The 27,476-nt window shown below is 38.2% G+C and overlaps 1 protein-coding gene across 5 annotated transcripts in view; it reads left to right on the plus strand.

Annotated features, from left to right (window-relative positions):
• Positions 1 to 27,476, plus strand: part of cadm1a (cell adhesion molecule 1a) — a 327,221-nt gene that overhangs the window by 280,999 nt on the left and 18,746 nt on the right. For 2 of the 5 annotated variants that reach the window (XM_059526378.1, XM_059526377.1), the window contains 2 exons: positions 4,353 to 4,436; positions 15,302 to 15,334. The exons of 1 other annotated variant lie outside the window; for it this stretch is intronic. In XM_059526378.1, the coding sequence (XP_059382361.1) occupies positions 4,353 to 4,436; positions 15,302 to 15,334 (117 nt within the window). The remainder of the gene's footprint in view (positions 1 to 4,352; positions 4,437 to 15,301; positions 15,335 to 27,476) is intronic. 2 more of the 5 variants (XM_059526379.1, XM_059526380.1) reach the window with 2 other exon arrangements.

The raw sequence follows: 27,476 nt of genomic DNA on the forward strand, positions 1-27,476 counted from the left end.
AAGTTTTTAATGAGCTATTGACACCAGTGATCTCAAACATCTGTTAGGCATTTACAATTCATAATGGAGTAACGCCAATAAAGTTGGCCCTCCGCTGAGTTAATGCGAATGTGTGTTAAGTAGGGTTTCAGTTTCTCCATCTTTCGTTTTTAAAACATTTATGTGTCTGCTAGTTCATACAGAATTAAGCTTTTCAGGCTCAGCATGCATTATTTAATGCAAATATAGTCTGTAGTGCCTATTGATCAAATGTGCTGCTGCTTGTAAAGTGACCTCTATAGCTCTTCGTTAGCCTGTATTTGCCATGCTTGACTGCTTGCTGAGTTTCCTTGGTCAGCTGTTTCCTTTTCCCTTTTTGCCATAGGATATTAAGGATGGCCGAGTGTGTCAAAACATTAAACACTTTAGCCCTGTGCTTTCAGATGCATGATTTTGTTTAAATCCTACACAGTTTAGCAGGTTCACTCAGTCTGTTTGCTGGTATACTTCATCACAAGCATGAGAAATCCACATGGCTATGCACTTCTGGAAGTTGTCTGGGAGAGAAATCTTCACCTAGTTGAAATTGCCGTGTGAATCAGTGTAGTTTGAGACAGGTAACAACTTACTGCTGAAACCTGTGATCCATACAATTTTTTTATTGGCATGCCAAACATACAAATCTTTGAAAGTACCTTTTCCATCAGAAAGTCCAGTAAAGCAGTCACATCCACTTCTATATCTTAAAGAGATGAACAGAGTGCAGAAGTGAATACTGTATTTTTGGGTTATTATGAAGAAGAAATGTGCTTTCTTGCTGTCTAATCGGTTTCGATAGTTTAGTAATGTTTCTGATATATATATATATATATATATATATATATATATATATATATATATATATATATATATATATATATATATATATATGCCATTTTTTGTATATTAAATATATACTAACATTCAATATTATGGGGTTAGTAGGATGTTTCTTTTTTTATTGAAGTTTATGCAGTTATTCTGCAAGGATGCATTTAAATTGATCATGAGTGACAGTCAAAGAATCCTTAAAAATGTACAGAGGAATCAACTGTCTTCAAAATTGATAGTAATAAGAAAAGTTTTTTGAGCACCAAGCCAGCATATTAGAATGATTTCTGAAGGGTCATGTGACACTGAAGACTGGAGTAATGGCTGCTAAAAAAATATTTTTTTCATTGCAGGTATGAATTACATATTAAAACTTAGTGAAATGGAAAATTTATATAAAAATGTTAATAATATTTTACAATAGCACTGTTTTACTGTAATTTTGATCAAAGAAATTTAGCCGTGATGATTATAAGAGATTCACCAAATTGGTAACACATTTTTACTAAATGGATTGATTCTCACTATTAACCAGTTGCTTATTAACATGCCTATTATTAAAATATTGGCTGTGTATTAGTACATATTGTGCATGACCATATTCTGCATCCCTAATCCTACCCCATACCTAAACTCAACAAATACCTTACTAACTATTAATAAACAAAAGTCAGAGTTAATGGTTTATTAATAGCGAGCATTTAACCTTAAAGGGGTCATTGGATGCCCATTTTTCACAAATTGATATGATTCTTTAGGGTCTTAATTGAAAGTCTGTAACATAGTTTGGATAATTTTTTCAATAGTAGTGTGAAAACAGTTTTTTTACCATGTCAAAAACAGCTCTTTTCAAAACAAGCCGTTTTGTAGCATTTTCCTTTAAATGTAAATGAGCTCTGCTGACTCCAGCCCTCTCTTCCGAGTAGATCTCTGAGGGACTGTTTACTTTAGCCACATTCTTTGTGAAACTTGCTTATTAGCACATTATTAGGAAAGGTGATTTGCAAAGGTTTTAAAAAAAAACCTTATACTCAATTCTTCTGTTGGTAAAGCTGGATCACAAATGATTCGCGCAAACATGAACGCATTTAGGTAGATCGGGGTTGCATTCCTTTCAGAAGCAAACGTAATCCACTGCGTCCTCAGTGGCTCAGATGTCAGGAGTAAATGACGACTGCTATGTTCATTATTACATCCAACAACAGAACACCTCAATCGCTTAGGAGTCATTCTTGTCTACATCTGCTCTGGCGTCGAAACAATGGCGGACTGATGACAGCTCACCCAGGGTGGGTCTAAGGTAAGACGCCAGTCCAGTCTGTGTTGGAATGCCATTGTCAGTGAAACTATCGTGGGAGGGGCCTGTCTGTGTGATGTCACAAAACAGGCATGTGAGATCGGCTCGAGTTGAGAACGGGGTAAAAATTTTGTAGATTAAAAAAAAGAAAAACTATATATATATTTTTATCATTATAGAGTGGTTGTGTACACACACTGCCAACACACTTTTCATTTTAAACAGTTTGTAAAAGTGCATGTAGCATCCAATGACCCCTTTAAAATAAAGTGTAACCAAATCTTACAGATCTCAAGCTTTTCAATGGTAGTTTATGTCCCAGTTATAATAGTGCTATTAAAAGTGTTACAGTAGTAAGGGTAAAAAAAAATAGCATAATAATTTCAAACTAAATATACCATTACTTTAATACTCAAATGAATAAATGAATACTGTTTTACTTTATTATTATTATTATTATTATTAATAATTATTTTAGCTTTCAATAATAATGTATTTAAAGTCTAATTGGGACCAGCATTCAAATTATTTAAATAGCTTTAACCTCTTTTTACAAAAAAACACATTGATTTGTTGAAACGTCACTTCAGTTAAATAATGTTTATTATGCATTTTAAAGTTATTTTTTATTTTTCTTATTTTGTGATCCAGTGTTTTTTTTTTTTTTTTTTCTTAACTAAAGTGTCAGCTGGCCACAGTATCATAGTTATGTTAAGATTCTGACATCGGTCAGCCTCTTTCATGCATATTAACAAACTATTACTTTATTGTTATTTAAAAATGTTTTCATTCTCATGAAGTGAAACTATCACATTTATTTCATCTTTAGCCCAGGTGAGACACATGCTTCACTTATAAATATGTTTCCATACATTTCCACTTCCAATTCAAATTTCAGTCTTAAACAATAATTTGTCTTTTAAAAATGTAATGTGAACACATTAATCAGATGTTTAGCATGCTTTAAAATATATTATATATTTTTGTATTACATTGCATATTGTGTTGCGTATATTCGGACAGACAGATTGAGACTGTATTATAACTTTACATGTATATACTTGTTAAGGACTAAAAGTGTCCTTAACAAGTGTTTAGTGTGGTTAAAAGCCCTGTAGTGCATGGCACGCAGTACATGGCTGCCATTTTCTGAGTAATCCCGTGTATCAGCAGAGGAGATGGAGGCAGAGTTCCTCTCTGCTTCATCCTACTGGATGTTTATCATTAGAGAGTGGAAACGTTTTTGGGCTCCCACCGAGCTCTTTTGATGGAGCGCAGACAACAAAGTGGGGAGAGGAGACAGCCGACCAATTTCCCCCACCACAGATGTTAACACAGTGGTATCTGTCTGTACGCGCTGGGCAAACAGTGGCGTGGGCCATGCCGCTTTTCACGCCTGTTATCTCCCCGAGAAACATCACTCGCTCCCATGCCTGTGTGCCCTCCTTTCCCATTCCTCATTTCATTAATGTTTGCCTGTTTGTCTCTCCATGAAAAATCCTGATCACCCCATGCACCGGACTGGCTAACACACCCGCTGAGTTAACTCGCCAACATCAAGCACGCTAAGCTTGTCACGACCGCTGCAACTGGCTCTGGGGTCTATCAGTATTGCGTCCAGCACTCCACACTACAAATTGCTAAATCAGAAGCAACATTAGTAGATAGTAGGGAGGGAAAGCAGCTAATGAAGTGTGAAAATGCAAAAAACAAACAGGAGAATGTATGCCAGGACCCCTTCTGTGTGTCATGGCTATGGTCATTTGTTGGCATGGACATTTTTAATGCATAACCATCTGCATTTTATGTTTTCCTTCATTTCTAATCATTCCCTCATGTCATCATTTCATTTTGGTTGGATTTCTTTTAACTGTTGTTAAATGCTGTTTTATTCTATTTCCCAAACACTACATTAGCAGTAAATGTTTACACACGCACACAAAAAAAATGTCTTTGCAGTACTTTACCCACAGTTGCCATTCCTAATGACTTCTTCACCAGAGAGTAATATTTCATTTTGCACAGTAGTTATGCTTAATAGTTCACCTACGGTTTATAGACTAATTTACCATCTGTTGAGTAAAGCTACACATAATACACAACACAAATCTGTCTCTCATTGTTGTTGATTTGATCATGTTTGGTTTAGTTTTTCCTGATTTTTTCCCCGTATGTCATGTTTTTTTTGTTGTGTTTTTCCATCTAGATGCCCTTACCACAACCCCTAAACCCACAACCACCACCACCACCACCATCTCCACAACAACCTCCCCTCCAGACATCATACAAGGTATGGTATGACCTCAGTCCACCTGCTCAACCTGACTGTGTTTGTGTGTGCATGTGGATGAGAGAGAAAGAGAGAGAGACAGATAGGCTGCCAGCAGCTAGCCAGGCCTGATAAGATTCTTTCGCTGATTAAGATAGGACAGTGTCCCATATGAGAACAGGCCAGGGCTAGGCCGAGCTCGAAGTGCTGTCGGTGCCACATGTCAAAGCTGGCTCCCTTCACAATTCTCTCAAATTTTAGCCCAGTTTGCTCCTTTAGCGGCGTAATCTTATCAGGATCTGGCGCTGTATCCAGGCCTGTCTGGTGCAGGGATTACAGAACCCCCTTTATGTTTCCTGTGGGCTGACAATGACTGCTGAGTCTTTGTGGCCAAGAGGAACCGGGATCAAGCGTGTACATGTTTGGATTACTCATTTACCGAGCCAACCACATCCGACTGCACAGGTATAATGATAGAAAAATCATGTTTTGTTTGTTTCATTATATCAAATCCCTGTCCATGCTATTCATTTTATACTACAATCTGGTATGCAATAGCGTATTATCACATTTGTTGTTTATCCAAAGCGATTTAATGTGTCTTTTATCAGTACGCTACACATACAGTTGATTATAGATGATTGGCTTCTGAATGTCATGATGCTGTAAATAAAATGCGATACTCATAGTCCTTCATTCTCTAGTAATCGCAAGCTTGTGGCGGTCAGGGTTTCAGGGTATGCGTTGGATAGGTTGTAGGTGAACCTAAAATCTAGGCCTCAGAGAGTTTATTTTAAACCATAGGAATGTTGTGGGTATGAATTGTTTGTAAATAGTCAGAAAATGTTCCAGAAGAAGAATGTTTAAAGATGGGCACAAGTGCAGTATGTGTTGATTTGCTGTGTGAGCTGACTTTGTAAAAAAAAAGAACAGTGCCACACTCATTTTCAGGATTATTTATTCTAGAAAAGTCCAGTTGTGTACATTTGCACATATACGGCAGTTTTGCTTTAGTTTGCTTTATTGCTACAAAAATAGTTCACCAAACAATGAAAATTAGCTAATGATTTACTCACCCTCGAGGCATTCTATGGGTATATTACTTTATTCTTTCAGACAAATACAATGAGAGTTGTATTAATGAATGTCCTGGCATGTCCAAGCTTTGTAATTGCACTGGGTGCAATTCTGTTCAACAGTCCAAAAGAAGACCAATAAAGAATTTGAGTGAAGTAACCTTTTAATGTGAATTTTGAAATATTCATTGTTTTAATGTTTATAGTACTTGCAACATTATTAGTATGTTAACATATACTATCACTCAAAAGTTTGGGGGGTTGTCAAAGATTTTTTGAAAGTCTCTTATTATTTCTTTCAAAAAAAAAAAAAACCTAAACCCCAAAATCTTGAAGGGTACTGTAGAAAGCAGATGGCTACATGGTAATATTCAGTCAGTTTGTTTACGTGCTGTGACACAGTGCCCACTATTAACCCTTAGTGACCATTAAAATAATTGGACATCACCTGTTGAACTTATGCTGCATTTATCAGCATCTAAATAGCTTCTGCATTGATTAAAAAAGACAGATGCGTGACTGGGGGACAAATATGTGCATATGGCCAGGCCACAGACCACACTTAGAAAACTGGGCATATGGCCACGGCATGGTCAATACAATTAACTTCAGCTCTTTTCGGTTTGTTTGAACCTTGCTTATTGTAGAATCGGCTCTGTTGCTGAACAATACGAATGCCCCTACTGGCCACCACAAGCTCATTAACTACTCTAATCCACTCTACTCAACATAAAAAGCACACAAAAGCTAATACGGCCCCCGATGATGGAAAGCTAAATCAATGTTGCTGCTGGTTTCAATCTCTAAAAGAGACCCTGATGTAATTTGCTGCATGTAATGATTGTGATATTGAAGCAACCGATTGAGATCGGCTCTCTCTCAGTTTTCTCCTTCCTCTAGGCAATTCTTTATATTACAGTTGAAAACCGTGCAGATTGCTAGAGATTTGTCTCCGTGTTTAGTTGTGTACTCGGGAAACCGAGTGGGAGCAGCCATCGGTTCCGGGGGCAATCAAAATCTTGGACCGACTTGTGTGAATGATTTGAGAGAATCTATAAAGGGCTGTGAAATGAATCGGCCGTGATTAGGCTACATGATTGTGTTTAATGAAAGAAGCGATGACGCATACTAATGAGACACACCCTCTTTCTTCATTAATGAGGTGAATGAATCTCGTTAACACCGCTGCCTGCTGCACACATTGATCCTCCAGAGGTCCAACCTGCAGGCATCGCTGTGGATAAACAGCCCTGATAGGGAAAATATTATTCAATTACAGATATGTTGCATTGTTTGTGTGAAATGATTCAGGCAAAGCCTCTGCAGCAGATATGCTTTCCACTGGCCATGTAGACCTATAGCGCTGCTATATCAGGCCACGTTTTTATCGCTTTCCCCTTAAAGAGCATCCTATTATGCCCAAGTACTTCAATAGGAAGAGTGGGTCCTAAGTAGCCACACTGCTCCCTCCTTCTGCTGATTTCATTTATCCTTTGGCTGGATGTGTATAGTTCAGGAACACCACATGAATTTATCAGTCCAGAGAGGTGGAGTCCACTTAGAAATTTAATACATTTTTGATAAACTGGCTATAAGAGAAATGGAATGGGCTATACTGCACTTTTAAAAAATCTATTAAAGCCCTAACGCAAGGCTAAAGTGCTCCACAGCTTCAGGAGGTGACATTTAGAGATGACTAAATTGCCATTTACACTAAAAAATAAATGGCTAAATGGAGGGGCCTTGCTTGCCACTATATGCAATGGGGACAGATGTCATTAATTTCTATTTGTATTGCCTTTTTTCTCCACTAAACACCGCTCAGAAATGGATGTTTATCGATATTTCTGAGAGCTCTTTTTCCCCCACAAAGCTTTTGCAAATTTGATCAAAGATGAGGCATTTCTTCCTCTGCCTCTTTCTCTCTGACTGACAACACAATCTGTCCTCCATCTCTCTCGTTTCTCCCTTCCCGTCATTTTCTCCCTCTTGCTATCCATTTATCTATCTGTGACTTTGAGCCACAGTAAAAAGGGAAGACTGAATGAAGACTCTGAAGGTGTTGTTTAGTCCCCTCATGTCCCCATTTTCCCCAGACTATTGTGTTTATTTTTTGTAGCCAAGCCCCTTTTTTTATATTATGTCCCAAAATCTGTAATTCTGAGCTGTGCTGAGAGGCTCTGTGCGAATGAGATCCTCTATTTTAGAGCTCTCTTGCTCACTTTTTCTTTTAGGTTGAGCACAGAAATTGACACCAGCTATTTTATGTGAATGTAAGGATTTTTTATTGTGTTTTATTTTAACCCCTAAGTTTAATGTATTGGTGTGAGCAGTAGCATTAGTGATAACTGCCTGAGCAAACACTAATAATGAAAATATTACAAGCAGCTTTCCAAAACAAGTAGCATTGCCACAGTAAAATAATGTGTTTCAGTATTACTACGTATTATTATAAAGCAAATGCAATATTCTAGATAAATGGACGCTGCAAAAAGCACTGCTAAAACAATGTTTACCTCATTAATGACATGGTTGACCTTGCTAATAAAACACTGGGGAATAAGATTTTTCTTTTTTTGCATCCGATTCATTTTAGCAAGTAACAAAAAATAAATAAATAAAAATAAGGGAAGGAGAGGGAGGAGAAAAAAGTGCTTTTGTCAGGGCTTAAATTGCATAAACACCATCTGGTAAACTGATTTTGGAATTGAACAAATGAATTGCCCAGCAAAAGCACTTGCTCATAAGATAGAAGTCCATTTCTCTCCCTGTCTGATTCCCGCTGCAGAATACAAGCCAGACATAGAGAGATGGCTCGCTGGCAGAGAAAAGGCTAATTCACTAAAGGTCAATTGCATTACCACAGGGAAAACAACCACTGCAGTGCTTTGATACACAACCCAGGGAGACCATCCTCTAGAATTTATTGCACTTAGCGTCATGCAAACACAGAAATGCTCCCAATAAGTCTTTTTTATGTAGAGGTGTATTGTTATGGGAGCTATGATTACATTCTGTGATGGCTAACTGGAAATAGGATGGTAGAACTCTGGAGAATATTCAGCCAGCCAAGCATGAACCTGCCTGACATCACAGGCTGCCTAAATACAAACAGATAAATAATAAACTCTTAATGAAAAAATAAACCTTATCCATTTGCTCATTACTGTCCCAGTCAGTCATATACTCAAACAGATGCCTAATGTATTTAGCTGCAAATTATACCGAGAACACATTCCTTCTTCATTTGGTTAAATGGGAAAAAAGTGTACAGAGCATTCAGTGTGCTGAGAAATCATGAGGGGTGTCATTGGACAGTTATTGCCAATGAAAAGCAGATGACAAAGTAAACTGAATGTTATATTCATGAACATGAGGACATTGATGCAAACCTCACCTTCAGTCTCTCTTTTAAGTTTTTAGGGATTGATAAATATAAAGTTAAATGGGTAGTTACATTTACATTTCATCATTTAGCAGATGCTTTTATCCAAAGCGACTTAAATTGAGGACAATAGAAACAAAAATCAACAAAAGAGCAATAATATGCAAGTCTTGGTTAGTCTAACACAGAACACATAGTAAGGTTTTATATATATAAATGTTAGTCTAATGTTCTGTGTTAGACTAACCAAGACTGTATGTATATATAAAACCTTGCTATATATATATATATATATATATATATATATATATATATATATATATATATATATATATATATATTTAGTGTTAGTTAGAGGATTATTTTTTAAAATAAATATAAAACAACTTGAAAAGTGCAAAGGGAATAGAGAACTCTAGTGTTAGAGGGTCAAATTTTAAAAATAGAGAGCAAGTTGATGGAATAGAAAAAGAATAGAGAAAAAGAAAACGATTATATAAAATAGAAATAGAATAGAGAGTGCAAGTGTTAGAGTCCTGCAATTTAGTGTAGGCCCTACTGTTAAATTAATATTGTTTTGCCTTTTACATTTTTGGTTTAATTTGAATAGTGTTTTCAAATGTATTTATTTTTAAATTTTAATATAATTAGTTTAATAGCTGACTATTTTCAGAAAAACACATTTTCAGTCTCCTTAAAGTCTGTTTTAGGGGTTTCCATAAACAGCTTTAATTAATCCCTTTTTGCACAATAGATTCATCACAATATGTTACTCTAGTACAGGGATGGGCAACTTTGATAGTGACGAGGGCCAGCATTTTTTCTTTTATATCAAGGGGCCAGATTACTAATCCACGTCCACATACCTTTTACACCATCTTAAAGTATAACTAATTTGTTTTTAAAGATTTTATTAACTATAAAACTTGTGCAGTTATGCTTATTCTGAAGGAAAACTTTGTTGTCAGTGGACAGAAATATTACCCCAACAAGCCAATGTGAATATAAAAAATATTAAACAATATTTTGAGACATTTAGAGATATTTTTAGAATCTGCACTTCAAATTTCAATCTTTATAAAAATTTTAAGAATAGGGATGAGTCAAAAGTATCAATTATTATGTTCATTTGAACAATTATTATCAATTACTTATTGTATTAAATAAGATATAAATATATCTTAGTGTGTTAATTGTTTAGATTTTTATAATGCATTTGGTTTTTGTTGATCCATCCCTGCTCTAGTATATCTTTTTCCCATTTTAAATGAAGAGCTGCATGGTGCTGAGATTCAGCAGTTGTGCCCTTCCCCTGGGCACTGGGTGCATGTTTCGCTGTCGTCTCCTGTGCCACACAAAGCTGTTGCAATTAGCCACGAAGCTGTGTGCCTATTGTCATCTCTGCTGATATCAGCTGCTGATGTAAGCAAGGACACCGCCTCAGGTGACCCACACTGAAACAAAGGGCCATGCACAAGGGGGAAGCCGTTGCTCATCAGCAGACTTGTTGACGGACTTCTGCCTGAACCAGTAATGGGCTTAGCAGGCTTCCAGAGGCCCTCTGAAGTCTGGGAGTTGGAGGAATAGCTTGAAGATTATAATGCTCATTTTGGATCAGTTTCCACCATTTTTTTTTCTGTCCCTGGATAAACAACCAGGGCAGCTCCCTTACATCCCACCTGCTTCCTTCGTGTCTCCTCCCTTCTCAGCGAGAACATGCTCCAAACCATATGCCTGATGGCAATCACAGCATGCATGGAGTGATGGAAACCCTCCACTTCCCTATTAATGTCAAATAATAACCTGAAGATATTATTGCTCATTTTGATTGTGTTTTATTCGTAGACTCATGCTTCATCTCATGACTCTCTCCTTGAAGTGTTCTCCTCGAGTACTCAGTGCCCACTTTTAGAGGTGCTTGACAGTTCATGTTTGATAATGTTTCAAACTTCTCCACCCAAAGGCGCAGTGGCTCGATACTTATACAAAGTCTTGCTGTGCAGCAATAAGTGTGGTGTTATTCAAGTCATTCATTTTTCTGATGGTGGAAGCACCATTTGAAGGACCTAATGTCAGCAGTATGCTGAGAAGTTTCTTTAGTGATTTATAATAAAGGCCTTGCTGTGCTTTTGTGCCAGATGAATGCCTTTAATGATGGAGAGAGTTTTTTTTATTTTGAGGACTAAAGTGCAGTCTAACACTAACACAGTGTGTTGATATAGGTCTCCTGCCCATTTAAAGGTTCTTTACCTAAAGGCCCAACAGCAGGGATCGCAAGTACTGCGTGCTCTCTGCTCTTTCTAGTTCTTGGTTATATGAACTCAGTTTTTATAGCATGACTGAAGCCTGTGAACCTTTCACAAACCTCCTCAAGATACATTCAGCAAACTTCAAATTTCAAAATTCAAAAATCCTTTTCGAATTCATGAATTGGAAGGCGAGCTGTTATGTAATCTAATGTTATCCCAAACAAGGGTTTTTTTTTTCTTTTACGCTGCCTGAAATATAAGATACAGTAAATTAATAAATAATTATGATGATGATAATTATAATAAATATTCATTTTCAGTGGAGGTTCTGTGAGTAAAGTGCTGCAAGTTTAATAAATTATTATTTTCAAATAGTTTATCTCAGTAATATTTAATAATTTATCTATAAATTTAATGGCACATTTTGTTTACTTGTAGCTAGTTTTAGCAAAAAAAAATTTTTCATTTTATGGTTTTATAATTTTACGTTTATAATATGATTTTATATTTAAAAATACAAAATGATAATATTTGTATATCAATTTTAGAACTAAGTCACTTTTCATTTGACTGAAATGATAATTGTTAACATCATTAATAACAGTATTTTAAGTGATGGTTCTCTAAGTAGTGTAAGAGTGTATGTGTAAGTAGCTGCAAGTTTAATAATTTTGTGTATTCGTTTTAAATACTGTTTTTCAGATATAATTTCAGATAATTTAGTTGGTGGTCATTTCAGAAATTATTATAATTTTATGGTTTTTAGAAACTGCTAGATGATAATATCATATAATATACTAATTCTATCACTCAGAATCACTTTAAAATTAGGCTTTTATCTTTTGAGAAGCGTTTGCTTTGATTTTGATTTGCAGTCTTCACAGTTTACAGTATATGAAAGACAGACCACACAAAAAAAAAATCTTTGCAATTACACAGGTCATTCCAGCCTCTGTAAGAATAATATAGTAATATAGTAATGCATTAAATGTTATCCCAAACAAGGGATAGTCTAGTCTAGTTTTAGTCTAAGAAAACTGATGACGTTTTAGTCTAGTTTTAGTCTATGAAAACTGATGACATTTTAGTCTAGTCTTAGTCAATGAAAATTGAATTTTAGTCTCTTTTTAGTAATGCTATTCTATTTAACACAGTCAATATAGTACAAGTACCTAGTAGAAGAGATGAAACCAAAATTTTATTTTAGCCAAACCCATTTCAAACCAGGTTATCTTATTATATTATTGTTACCTTATAGACTCAAGAATACATCCATTCCAGACACGGAAGACTCTCTGATTTGAATTTACAACATTTATTTTACAAGCCAAACATGTTAAAAGTACACACACATAAATTTTAATAAATCTCTGCAGTGTTGCCGGAAGTTCGCTTTGAATGTGCAAACTCATTTTGTGTGGCGGAGTGCACGGCATTTTTTGTAACTTTCACATAGCTCTGGATTCCATCATGCACGAGTTCAGGGCGATTCTAGCCGAACATGCACGTTTGTGTGAAACAGAAGCAGTTTAATGTGAAGTTCAAAATCCACGATTTTTTGACAGAAAACTTTTTTTTTTTTGTTTTTACTTTAGTTTAAGATTGTTTTAAGTTTGTACATAAATTATTAATTCATCAACTCATTCATCACAAGACTTGTACTGGCAAATGACTTCTTCTCACCGGTGATTCCCAGCGGTTTTAGAGGACAATTACTCTTCATCGCTCCCCTGTCATTTCAAAGAATAGTAAAATGGCGAACACGACAATATAAAAGCCTCGCCCGTTTGGGAAGGTGCGCTCGCAGTCAGCGGAGCAAAAGTATAAATCCCTCTAAATTTTGTTTGTTGCCGTCTTCAAAATAATGCCGCAAGTGGGGCTTGAGGAAGTGACGTTACCTTCATCTGTGCAGTGCGACCTGATGCAGCCCTTGAAGTGAGACACAGGAAACAGAAATACTGCAAAATAATAATAACGAGACTAAACGAGATGAAATACTGTTATAACATTTTGTTTAGTCTCATTTTGGTCAATGAAAATGAAGAGACATTTTAGCATATTTTTTTTATTTTGTAAACCACATTTAGTCTCGTTTTTATTCGTCAACAATATTGCATTATACATTTAATTATAGTCATCGTCACATGACCAGCATTTACGTTGTGTCTCGTCTCATTTTCGTCATTTGATAAAGGTTTGTTGACGCCGATATTTAGTCATAGTTTTCGTTGACGAATGCAACACTACACTGCAAGTCGCATTGGATAAAAATAGCTTTCTAAATGGCAAACAATTAAAAACTAAAATGTTAAATGTTAATCCCAGCATTCATACAGTAATTCATTTCTGTTTTACTGTTAAGTGACACACTCATGTTTTAATCCAAGAAGCTCTCCATCCAAAAGCAACCAGTGCTCTTGATCTCCATCTTGTGATCCAGTGAGCGTGCCTCACTCATCTACCTTTGCACAGAAAATGCTTGGTATTCTATGCATCATCTGCACCGCTTCTTTCCATCGATCTCTGATAAATATTGAGGAATACTCAACTGAATCATCAAAGCAACAAGTGGATTAGGACTAGATCCTTTCTAATCGAGCTGAGAGACATCAAGTTATGCTTTAAGGGCAAAGTTTGTGTTGCGCTAACGGTGATTGACATCTCTAATGTTTCTTCCAATAACGAGCACCTCTGCATCACGGCTCTACTGGTGTGTTTGAAGTGCTCTCTGCCCTAAGGTAATGCATGAGGATAAGGGCTCACATTCCTCATGTTATGCGTTCACTTCCATATTTCAGTCGAGGCATTCAGCTCAAAGCAGAAAGGTAGTCTTGAATTCCTCTTTTATATCAGAGGAATTACCTGGAGCAGTAATGCAGGTTTACGCTGATTTATCAACATTTAAAAAGGGCAGAGGCCTTCTGATGGGTTTTAATGATCAAATACATACAATCATTTCAAAGGCATTCAGTTGGCATTCATATACAAGTCTGCATCATATTCATTTGTCATATATAATAGTGATTTGGCTTAAAAGTCAATCCATGTGATTTTAATGTTTACTTTTGGCAAGGGCTAGCATATGAAAAGGTAATTTTATATTTTAGTTGTTATTTATAGAGAGTCCTGTGGTCTCGCTATATTGATCAAGGGTGCAGCAGTGATTGTCAGCACCATTTGAAAATTATCTACGTTTATAAAGCAGTACACACCAGCGATTCAAGCATGCCCAGTTTAGACATTTTATGATTCTTAAGAGCTAAAATCTGATCCCACCACAGAATCACATTCCTCTTCCTCAATGCCAGAATTCATCTTGTAATAGAGCTTTATAATCAGTTCAGCTAGCACGCTAAGCTGTTAACTAAAAATACAAAATAACAATAACAAAATAACATGAAATTTGAATATGACCAATTTTAGCTCTTGTAATATAATTCTGTTGTAATTTTTCAATTATTGGTTAGAAATGGTATATATTTTGAATATAATAAAACATTGTAATTGAAAGGGAAATTATGGTAACTAAATAAGCAAAATAACGTTCTTCTGTGGAATATGAATGATTATATTTTTAAGGATGTCTCATTTTATGTCTTTTATTATGTCCATACAACGATACTTTATGAGGCCCAATGCAGTTTTGAACCCATTGCATATTTGGACTTTCATTGCATATATAAAAACATATTTTTTGTGTATTTTACATAAGAAAGTCATACAGGTTTGTAATAGCACAATGTTGACTAAATGTAATTTTTTATCCCTACAATTACCACATTTTCAGGATTACTAATATTTACCAATTTTAATCAGGCACTAAACAGAGTAGCCATAGAAATCTCAGTCTCGGCTATTAAAATGGTTTTGTTGAGGAAGGTGGATTGGAATCTGTATGATTCTTTGTAAAAAGGTAATTTTGACACCCATAGTCTTAGCTGTGTGTGATGACCCTGTGATGACCCTGATTGTTTGATGTGCAGAACATTTGATTTTGTTCTCTAGTCATTCTCTTTCGAGCTTGTTTCAAAGTGTTGGTCATTGTTGTAATTGTGTGTAAATGCTTGCTTATCAGTTCCATTTGTTTTTTTCCCCCATTTCTCCTTTTATGCATGCTGTTCCTCCTGTTTCCCTCCTCCTTCCTCTACACTGCACCTCCTCTCCTCGTATGCTCAGACGCTGCGCCCAGCACTGAAGCCGCAGCTCACGGTTGGTACCTCTCCCTCCTTCTTCTGCCAGCACAGCATGGCATTCTCTGCATGCCAGCTGAGTACTGTACAGCATGTAAGGGCGACATGCACAGGATGCGGGAATGAGACTAATGTGTATTTGCTGTATATGTGTCTGTCTGTCCGTCCGTATGTCACATCCTTTATCCCTATCGCCGTTCACCCGCAACGACCCACCCATTCGCCACGGCTCTCCTCTGGGAGTTTTAATCAGACCAATCGCCGTGTAATTCCAGCCCACGTCTCACATCCACCCCTCCTGCATGAGCCCTTCTCGAGTCCTTGTTGGCGTTTTTTGACTTCTCACCTTTTCGAGTCCTCACACAGCTCCCAACAGACACTCGTAATCCACCCGCAATCATTTTTCATGAATTTAAATGACGTCCAAATGGCTGTTTTTGATTTCTGAGAAATCAACGGAGAGCCTTTTCTCTACACGACGCAGATGGCATTGTACTCCACCTTGGTGCGCCAGCTCCACTTGCAAATCACAGAACGGGGACCATTTGCATACCTCACAGGCTTTATTGTGTTTTACAATATACCACGAAAGCGCTTTCTCAATTCATTAAGCCCTTTATCCTTGTTCTCAGTTTGTTGTGGCAGATGCTTGTGTAAATGTGTTAGATTTAGTATAAAGGCTTTTCATGATACTGTGTAATTATGTCACCTGTGCCTTGTGAAACACCCTCTAATGATTTAATTAGCCTTCGTGTTTTGGCTCGCACCAGATCACACCTCAAAATGGACACTTTTCTGCACCCCTGGCAACCTCACGAACTGACCAAGTTGTTTGTTTACATATATATCTGCAACTTTCCATATGGAAAAGGTTAAACCAAAAACAAGTAGCAGAAGATCTAAAGGTTAGGGCTATTCTTTTGCATGTGGATAATTTGGATGTGCCTACAGAACATGGTCAGGTTTGACTGTGTAGCAGAGCTATAATTGAGCTTTTGTACAGTTCACTGCATTTCTAAATACCATGTCACAAAGCCAATGTTAACCTTGTACAGTTATATCAGCCTGGCAGTGATGTATAACTGAATCACTGTACGCTATTCCAATAATCCAAAGCAGTTTTTGATCCTACAAAAGGTTTTCGGTTATGGAGAGAGAACACAAGGTAAACCCAGGGGGCTTTGTCTCATGACACAAATTGTTTTTAAATGTAGTGCCTCTTATCTTTGTGTTCTCTAGATGTGACACTGAGCATTTTTGGTCTGGCTTTTATGTTGTTGCGGAACTGTGAAAAGGGTTAGTCATCTCAATGGTTCCTGTCCTCTCTTTTATTATCGAAATGGACAGGAAATGCCTTGTTTGTAAAATTCATTCTTTAATCCAACTGCAGAATTGGTGTCCTAACCTGTTGCAAATGTGTGTTTCTGCTAATGCCAAGATGCTTGTTTGTGTTTGAAACAGCACTCTGCACCCTGTGGTAAAAATGCACGAGAATTAAGTCACATTATTTCCAGAATAAAGACGTCTAGTCTAGTCTAGCACAGAGAGCAGCTCATGATGGCAGAGCAAAGCATCTATGTTCCTCCTCAGAAGATCCTCTCATTTGCATCTTGTCACACCTTGTGTGTTTTATGTGGTTCACTTTTGTAGCTTATACACATACTCTGTTTACCATCTTATTTTCCTGGGTGCACTACTCTCACTGTTCAGGAGATTTCTCTTCTCTCTGATAACAGTCTTTTTTACCCTCTCTGGTGTAGCCTAGCAACAAGCTGCTCAAGCAATAAGTGGGGTTTTCAGCAGAGGTTGAGGTAGGAGTCTGACATAGTGGGCAAGATTCCTTGCTAGAACAGAAAGCTACAGCAATGCCACAGAAAACAGTCTTATTTGTGTATTTGTATCACATTCATTCAACCTTTTTACTGTCTCTTAGTCTTTTTGTCCACACACTATTTTGCAAAATAATCATTGAAAATCATTCTTTGCAAACTATGCACAGTCCCACTTTATATTAGGTGGCCTTAACTTCTATATACTTACATAAATAAATATGTACAATGCACTTATTGTGTTCTTATTGGCAGATTTGTTGGCATGGGTAGGTTTAAGGTGGGTTAAGGTATAAGGAAAGCTTCAACAATATAATTAAATGATAAATTAATTACAAATGCAATTACATGCAGGTATTGGTTTTAAATATAAGTACAATGTAAAAACATGTATACAATAAATGCATTGTATCAAATGCATAATTTAAATTTAAATGGTACATAGTAGTTAAGGCCACTTAATATAAATTTGGACCATTATTAACTTTTTATTAAATAACTTTTGATCATCTTATTGTGCACAAAATAGCAATATCTCCTAGGTTTGGGTAACATTTTTCAAGCCAGTCACCTGAACTATAAAGTTAAAAACTGTAAAGGTCCAGCTATGACATTACTATTGAATATTTTTAGATTAATACACACGTTTTTAATGTGATGTAACTGACCATTTGTATTTTTTATTTAAATATTGTCACGCCCCTGGACTCATTATGTTGTGTTTTCACTGCCTTCACCTTATGCATTACCCCATGCGGATTATTAAAGACTTTGTATAATCACCAACCACGTTTATATGCTTCTCTCTTGCAACACACCGTGACAGAAGACCGGACCTTGAAAAAGTCTGGGGGGGGTTTTCCGGTGTTTTTTGCCGCGTTTTGTTTTTCCTTTTGTCAGTGTTTGTTTTATTTCATGGATGATCCTTCCGTCTTCCACCTCCTGCTGAAGCAGAGGAGCCTTTCCCTCGAGGATCATACAAGACTATTCGTGGAAATTGCCAACCATACCCACCCGGACTACTGCTTCTGCTCTTTCTACAAGACCAGCCTGAACTACAAGTGCAGAGCATGGTTGTCTGGAGACGGTCCTCTGGGGAATATCGCCCCCTTTGTGGAGTGGGTGCTAGTGTCTTGTGCATTGCCTCTGACCGCCTGCCACGATGGAGAAAGCCATGGATGGTGTGAGCATGGAGAGGAGCTCTGCCCCCTGAACCACGCTGATGGTGAGCTGAATACGGTGCAACAATGGGGCCTAAATGATGAAGTGGATTTCATAAGCTAGGAGTCTGAACTGGAAATTGAACTGCCCCCTCTCCTCTCCTCTCCTCTCCTCTCTCCGTCGTCTCCGCTGGTCCCATCCAGCCCTCCTTCATCCTTGGTTTCCTCGTCCAGCCCTAAGGGGTCTTCTAATCCTCCAGTGCCTGCTCCTAGAGAGTGTCTTCCAGTGCCTGCTCCTTGAATGCGCTCTCCATTGCCCGCTCTTCAAAAGTCCATCCAGCCTTCTTCATCCCTTGTCTCCGCCTCCAGCCTCTTAGTCCCGGACTCCGCCTCGGCCCTTCGACCCACCGGAACCTCCTCCTTGGTTCCCACCCAGAAAACTATGACCCCTCAATAATATTAACCAATAATATCATAGCTGAATTTTTTGCAGTACAATCAAATACAATTGGTAATATTAACATTATTTCCCATTGAAAAGTTTTCTTCAGAAATATGTCATGATATGTAGCATGGTTGCGTGGCTGAATATGAATCACACTACAGATGAGAAGAATCATGTTTGGATGGGTCAGATAGATCAAATTATTATAAGCGTGTCAGGAACCTTGTCAGACTTTTACTGTATCATCACACACTGGCACCCACATTGGTATTAATCACACCTCACTTCACCTGACCCATTGCGTGTGCGGTCACACTCTTTTCTGCCTCTCCTCAAGCTGGTTTGTTGCCATGATGTCACTGTTTTCAAAGCAATATATGCAGATCTCGTTCACTTATTTATTTTTATTTTTTTCCTTGAGATCTGCTGTGAATTAAGATAGTGAGAAGCCCATTCAGTAGGTCCTCCATTTGGCTCTGTCTTTCTCTGCTCTCAGTATATCGCTCCATCCAAGCATACTCCTCATTCCTGTTCATTTCCAAAGAGGATGATTGAACACACTTCACTTATTCTTGTCATTTCATCATCCTTTGTTAAGTGTGGCACCACACAACATGTTTGAGGCTGGGCTCGGTAAACATGACGCCAGCATCTTTTGATGATTTGCTTTAAGTAACAATGCACCAAAGAGCCCGTAAGAAACCAGGTGTAAAATAACCGCTTTGTTTGCCTGTGATTGCGACAAATGGAAAATCGCTCCACTCTGGCCAACCAGTTTGGAGGACTATTTGCTCGCAATTATAAAAGTAAAACTTTTCAGTCTTCGTCCTCAATATGAGTGAGTCTGCCTTTTCATAAAGGAGCGGGTCTTTTCAGTAGGGATGTAATAATGGCTTTCATTTTTCTTGTGGCTGTGGCCACACCTGTCACAATTTTCATAATGGCAGAAATGAATTAAATCTACATTTTTGTCCTATGAATGCTAAAGAGAATGTCTTTTGTGAAACAAAGCCTCTAAAATAAATAGCAGGCTTTAGAAAAGGATGAATGAAAATCTGTGAGTGTCACACGTGGTGCCAAAATTAAGCAAGGGCTTATTTAAGCCTATCTCTCTCTCGCTCTCTCACCGGTAAATCTAAGCCGCTGTTTGACATGAACTTAGCCACCTCTGATGTGAAGCTGTTTTATATGCCAATGTTAACTGCCTCTCCCTCATCCTCTCAAATCAGTCACCATGACGATTCCTCTGCCCGTTGTGGCATAGTAAAGCCTGTGTTACTTAACGTCTCGTTTTCAAACACTCTGATCTGAATTCCTTTCATGCATTGGAAAAGACAGCACACAAAAAATGTCAGAATCTGAGAGGATGTACATGGAAATGAGAATATGCATCTACTAATTCTCTTTGCAAATAATTTGCTTTAGTTCTTGATTGGGGCAAGAGGTTTTCTGAGAGTGCTGTTGTTGTTGATGAATGCGCTGGGACGTTCACTTTGTGTCACTCCACTTCTTTCAGTCTGAAATGCTGAGCAACACGTGGCGGTTCATCCAGCTTCAGCTTCAGCTTTTTTACTATTTTCATTGGCAGAGCAAAAATAGCCTGGAAACTATGTCTACAAGACAAAAGTCACCATTGTGACGAGTCGGCAGCCTCCCCCCTAATTATCTGCATCACCTCATCCCTTAATCGTCGCCCTTTGCCAGGCTCCCGACAGGAGTGGGTGCATGAGAGAGGAGGGGCGCTGAAATAGCCAGGGCTGGCGGCGTGTGATGAGGCACACCTGAAGCGAATAGATCCTTATCACCACCAGTGTTTAAATGCTTGAGAGATTGGTCTTTTCCTCATGCATGCACGCTGGTGTCCTTGTGGGTCCAAGATGGGTGCATAGAGAGACTTCCGCGCCACTAGAGCCGTGAGCTGCTGGATCCGCTGTTCAGTCAAGAACTGCACCCGTTATACAGGATGCCGGGACATTTATCCCAGAGAAGCGCTTTGGGCCTAGAAGGATGAAGCCACTCAGAAGAAGCAACCTCCCCTCACGGCCCAGACCACTTCCTTCCTGGACACTGTCCCACCTTCACGAACCCAGCAGCATGACAAAGACACCAGATCCCCTGTTTATTTTGAACACCATTTCCCTTTGGGCTCTTTTATACCCTGTTTTTGCTATTTTCTGTTCATACACGGCACAAAATGAAACATGAATGGTTGCTTTAACTGACAGTCAAATGGCCTCTTGGGTGGGCCTTGACCATTTAAAGTGGCCATGATTCCCAGACCTTCTGCCATCAGTCTTAAAGTCTGGCTACACGAGACTAGAACACCTTTGGCTTTCACTGTATGCACAAAATCAGAACTGATAGAATTTATTTATGAATCAGTCATGCTGGTATTCAATTCAAAGTACTTTAATACTGTCGATATTTTTGGCCTTATACAAAATATTATACTTAGACACTCAAAGACTGATTAGGCAGAGCATCCATTTCCCCTTCGTCAAATGTAATTCTGCATTTTTGTTCTGATTATAATCTTTGATAGAGATCTGACAGACGGTTATATGTTGTGGGCATCTGAGGCCTGTTCTCTTTGCTCCATCTCCAAAGACGAGCATTTGCTCTTTCATCGCTCTTCTGTCCGGTGGGCATGAAAGGGCAGGGCCGTTAACAGCTCTGGAGCCATAGTGTTAGTTGATGCCCCCTTCGCTCTCTAATCCTCCAGTAGGAGAGGTGAACGGGATGGAAAGGACACACCTGCCAACACGCCTGTCAGCCTTAGCCCAGGAGGAGAAGATAATTGAGCAGATTCTGAACCACAGGGAGTGCCGTTGCAGAATACAGTGGGATAATGACCACTTTGTTCCCAGCTGGACTGAATCAGGTGAAGCAGAAGACTTGGTGCCTTTTATGTCCCCGAATTGTCACATTTGGATGCCATCATGGCCAGGGCTTTCATCAATCAACAGGATTGAGTTCTTCTGCAGCTTCAAGGGTCGCCTCTTTTGCAGACTTTCTCTGGGTCTGCCGTTACTCCCTATTTCTCTCCTATACCACCCTTCGCAGCCACGTTTGCTAAGTTTGAGTGAGTGATGTATGACTGTCAGTGGTGCTTTGCTGCGATGTGTAGTGTTTCTGATGAGCAGGGTTTGGAGTAAGGATGGCGTGTGAATGGCTGAGGCAGGGCTCTGAGGCGCCTTCTGGACTACCTGCAGGGGCCTCGCAGGTGACGTGCATATGCTGCAGTAATTAGTCTGAGAGTTGTGCAGCATTAACAGAAGCAGAGAGTTTGGGATGGCAAATGCACACCTTTCTCCTCTTTACACTCTGCTCCACTGACTAGTAAGTAGGAACATAGAGAGCCAGCTTACATGGGCCAGTCTGGACAGAAGAAATCTAATATGAGTTTAAGATGGCTTCAGTCTCCCAGCAGACACAGACAGTCTCTGTACTCTAGCCTAATTGGAAACAACATTCCTCTTTTATGCAGCAAGGTCTCAACAATAAGGATTTTTCTGTGTGCCCTGCCAACATTTTGGTTAGTCTCAACACACACAAAAAATATGAATCTATATTGTTTTTATTATTTTATTTTACATTTATATTTTTCCATTTATAATTTGATGTGTAGTTTTATATTTGTTTTTTTGTATATGTATTTATTATTTATTTATATTTTATATTTATTTATTATTTTATATTTATAATGTAATTTATTATTAAACATAATGCACAATGATAATAATTAAAAATTTCTAATAATAATAAAAAGTAATTATGTGAAAAGATACATTTAAAGTAATTCTAAATATCAAGATTATACTTTTTTACACTTTATTATATTATATATAATATAATATTATAATATATTAATTAATGATTTCATATTAATAATATTATAATATTATATTATATTATATTATATTATATTATATTATATTATATTATATTATATTATATTATATTATATTATATTATATTATATTATATTATATTATATTATATTATATTATATTATATTATATTATATTATATTATATTATATTACAAAGACTAGATGGAAGCAGTGAAAGAAGACACCGGAAAAAGGTGGTGAACTTGAGCAGTGTTGTGTAACGTGCCTTAACCACTAGGCTACAACTCCAACATATTTGCTTATATTTAAAGGCTGCATTTTCCACTTTCTCTTCCAAGAGTTGACTGCAAAAATTGTTTGCCTAAAAGGTGCATTAGCACTATTATTAAGTGAAACTATGTTGTCCATCCTGCCTCTTTTATCTAGCAATTAAATGTCCTTGGGCATCAATTAAGTCTCACATGAAACATTACTCTTAGTAGTCCAGCTGGCTGAGGAAAAAATAAATGTTTGAACATATATAATCTCCTCCCCGCTGACTATATAACTATAGCCAGCCAGAAAGCTCACACTGAGAGCAGGGGAACTTTTCTCTCTCCAGCCCATGCATTGAAGCTAGAGCACAAGTTGCTTTCATGTGAGGACTGTATTAGATGGACCACTGTGCTGGCTTCCTCCAGTCAACCAGCCAAAGGTTTTCATTTACACCACCAGGAAGTGGTTTACCTGCTGTGATGGAGAAACAGCATTGCACCGTTAGCCCTCAAAGTGACAGAATTTCACAAGAAGCCACACAAAATGAGGTTCCAGGGGTGTCTGCCAGATACGTTCCCCTTACACGACATGGTATGACTTTTTATTCAACGCTCTCTCCCTACTGTCACAAGGCTCATTGTGGAATTCAAAGCCATTGATTTGGTGCTCTAAAAAAAGTCAGCAAGAGGGCGCAAGGCAGATCTCTGCTCCATGGATGACCCTGGCCTGTTGTGCAGAGTTTGCACCTGCGCTCCGCCCGAGGCGATCGGATGCTGTCTGGCTCTGTCTGTTTCCTGGCGACTGAGGGGGAAGAATTAACACTGATCCCTAAGCTCAAGGGAAATGAGGGAAGCGGCATCTGTGGAATACACCCCTCTCGTCCATGACTTTGTACGGTTCCCTGGAAGGGACATCTTATCCTGGATTAGCTCTGACAAACTTCACTTCCCCTGCTTCTCACAGAATGGAACAACGCGAGTCCCTTGTGCCGAATGTGTTGTTCCCAGATTTGCATAATGCTGGATTGTTGTGAATGCGAGTTAGTCCACAAAAGCAGCCGAAGCAGCCTGAGGATTTATTGATGTTTGAAGGGCAGACGAGAAGAAGCCAAAGCAAAAACATGGCTGTACTGAAAGTACAAATGATCAAGCATCTCTTAACCACAGGATCTGGTTCATCGTCCACGAGTACGCCTCAGGCACACCTGTCAAGCTCAAAATCCGTGGCATCTAAGCAGCTTGTAAAGGTTGCCCTCATTCTATGTCCTGCCTCCGAATGCCCCCCATGGCACAGTTCTGTCCGCCTCTGTAACTGTAACTACAAAGCTGCAGAGGCTGCTGTATGTGTCAACGCTGATGGAGCTTGAGGTGGAAACTGACAAAGAGGAGTGGCCGCAGTGACAGGTATGATAAACAGATGGCACGGAAAAGGAAAGGGCGACCTAATGACGTACCTCGACTCCTCTTGGGATCTTTCCTACCTGCAATGCTTTTGACTCTCTGGTCTCTTGCCATCATTAAGTTCATTTCGAAGTAATTACATTGTTAATATTTTTAAGTGGAAACCTTTCGGAATGGCCCCAGAGATTTTAGCAGAGGAAATTGAGTGGAAATTGAATTGAATATAACCGGTGTTTGTCATCAACAATAGGCCACGCTTGAGTGTAATTGCTAATCATAATGATTTGTCTGAAGGAACACGAGACACTCTTTATCTCAAGCTTCTTCAAACAGGCCAAGCAAAAGGAAACAAAAAGGTTATGAGAGAGATTAAATCTTTTTGATTATGACTTAGACTTCATTTTGTCTCTGTCAACATGACTGATTTTTTTCAAACATTGCTGTGAAAATTCCACTGGACTATGACTTGAGACTTTTGTGTTTACCGAATAGAAAGCAACATCTTCGATTTGCCGATATCCCTCTCCCTTAAAGTTGTTCAGAAATGCTCAGAAACACTTGAACACATCCAGGTAAAAACATTTAAATCCAATTTTGTAGCACAAGACTGCTGCATACACATTACCTCTGTGGCTATAGCAAAGAAAAGTGGCTATAGCAAAATTGAGCTTTATACATAAGCTTCTGAATGGTGTGACTGCAACACAGGGGGTCAATGAGATTTTTAATTACATTTCCATTGCAGCACAAGACTGCTGCTGGGCTGAAGGAACAGGTAAATATAGACAGGGTTTGCAATAACACATCTGTGATCCATCCGACCACAGGCCCAAGAGCAGAGTCATTTCATTCCAATCTGCTCACACTTTCACCATGGCAATCACTTTTGCTTAATTACAAGATTAGAGGATCTAATTAGAAGATCTGCTGTCTTTGAAATCAACACATCATTTGAAATGAGACACTTACGTTGCCCAGAGGGTAGACTTTTCCCACCTTGTCAAATCGATTGCTCTTGAGTGAGTGCGATGGGTTCTGTTTGCCCATGGACAGGGTGAACCTGATTTTTTTTTTAAGGTGGTTTAATTGTACAGAGAGAAACATATTAACACAAGCCGTCTTGTATAGTCCGTCAACAACTGCTTAGCACACCACTCGCTGTTGTCACATTATTTCTTTTTATTTTCTGTGAGCCACCATTCAATCTAGAACATTTCCCACTTTACCTATCACTTAGTCTTAATCTTTCAAGCAATACTTGAAAGTAAAAGTAAAATGCAGTGTAGTGCAGTATTCTTTCTCCCCATGTAGATAGAGGGAACATTTCCATCCATCATGGAAATGGCATACAGAGAGAGATGAATTAAGAAAATTGCCACAGACGTTCCTTCCTTTTCAAAGTCAAAACAGATAAGCCTGATGCAGAGTAGCTGCCTTTTTTTTATAATGCTTCCATGTGATTTGAGGCAAGATTTCGGGTGTTCGGTTACTGGCTGTCAGTACATCATAAGTGATTGAAAGCTTATTGAACATCGGCTCGCTTCTTGTGTTTCTCCCAAAGGAGACATTTTGATGTGGAAGTTTTGTGAGTGAGTACACGCTGGCTGAATTTAATGAGATTTCTGAATGGAGGGCTTTATTAAACTTTATTAAAAGATGAAGGACAAGACACAGAGCCACAATTGGCCTTTTACATGGCCATAAGTGATATAATCTAGCAGCTACATCATCACAAATCGCCTTGCAGATCTTTCATTGCAGATGTTTGATTATGAAGTGCTTCTTTTTGATGATTTTTGGATCACTGGCTAAATCGTAAGGCTTTTTATTTACCAATAATGGTAAAACTCAATATAATAGGCTATGTTCACACTGTCAAGTTTTTTACAGGTATGAGTCTTGTAATGTACTGTTCACACAGCAGCTTATAGTTGTGTTTTGGAATACTGTCTGTATGAACATGCAACGGTAGTCAAGCCAGTATTTCTTATCAATTACCATAGCAAGAGTGACCAAAGTTAAATCAAAGATGGCAACGTCCATAATAGAATATAGTTTTATTACTTCTGACATGGCAAGAGGCCGCAAGTTCTTTCGTCAAATCTTTTATTAACCGACAGCAGCTTTTAAATTTGGGTGGAGAGCGGAGCATTTGAATTGGGTACAGAACACAAAACTGATGAGAGCAGCCCCGGTGGAAAACTGACGGGATCTAAAACTTTCAGATGACACACAGTTTATTTCTTCATCACTGTAAGTTACCGAACACACATATGAAAACCAGTGTTGCCACAGTTACTTTGAAAAAGTAACTTAGTTACTTTAAAGATTACATGATTTAAAAAGTAACTTAGTTACTTTACAGATTACTTGATTTTAAAAGTAACTAAGTTACTTTACAAGTTACTTTATTAGTTACATTCAGCAGCTGCCGACAATATAAAAATGACAACCGGTTTTGCCAACACCTACTTTATTGGAAGTGTATTTTAACAGTAACATCAACAATCTATCTCCTGACAATTAAAGTTGAACTTAAAAACTATTTCCTGAAAAAATACATGTTTTTACAAAAAATAAAGGCAGTCTTTCTTGACTAAACATAAATACTTGTTTTAATAAAAAATATTAGATTTCTCTCCATCACTGCATACTCCTCCTCCATGTAAGAAGAAAAAGCTGTTATGTGAGGCAGCGCAGCATTGACAGTGGTAGGGATCTTGTTTATTATGGCATGAAACGAGGGCGAGTTAACCATATTTAATGGCAACATTTCCTCCACAACAAACTGCCCGACTAACTTCTTCAACTCTTCCCCACTTACTGGTTTTGCACCGAAGTCCAGCTTTTGTTGTTTAGGTGGTCGGGGACCTCCTGCTCTCTGTTTCTTATCACCTGGTGTAACTTGCTCTATAATTTTGACAGTGCTGCGACTCTAAATGTTTTTTTTCAAATTCGACGTAGTGTTTTTGTAGCTAGATAACACTTTGTCGCCGCCAGCACAGAGTGTACAACGGACCTTAATGTTGTCATCTTTAGCTGACACAAACTCAAAATAGTGACTGTATTTCCATCTAGAAAACGCACATCTCTCGCCTCCCTCAATTGTTTACGTTTGTGTCGCTGCGTGGTACGCACATGTGACGTGAAATTCATGCATGCTGAAAACGTGACTTGTCGCATACGTGACTTCACTCCCCGAGATGCAAGAAGAAATAA

Source organism: Carassius carassius, chromosome 36 (assembly GCF_963082965.1).
Source record: "Carassius carassius chromosome 36, fCarCar2.1, whole genome shotgun sequence".
In the NCBI taxonomy this organism is placed as follows: domain Eukaryota; kingdom Metazoa; phylum Chordata; class Actinopteri; order Cypriniformes; family Cyprinidae; genus Carassius; species Carassius carassius.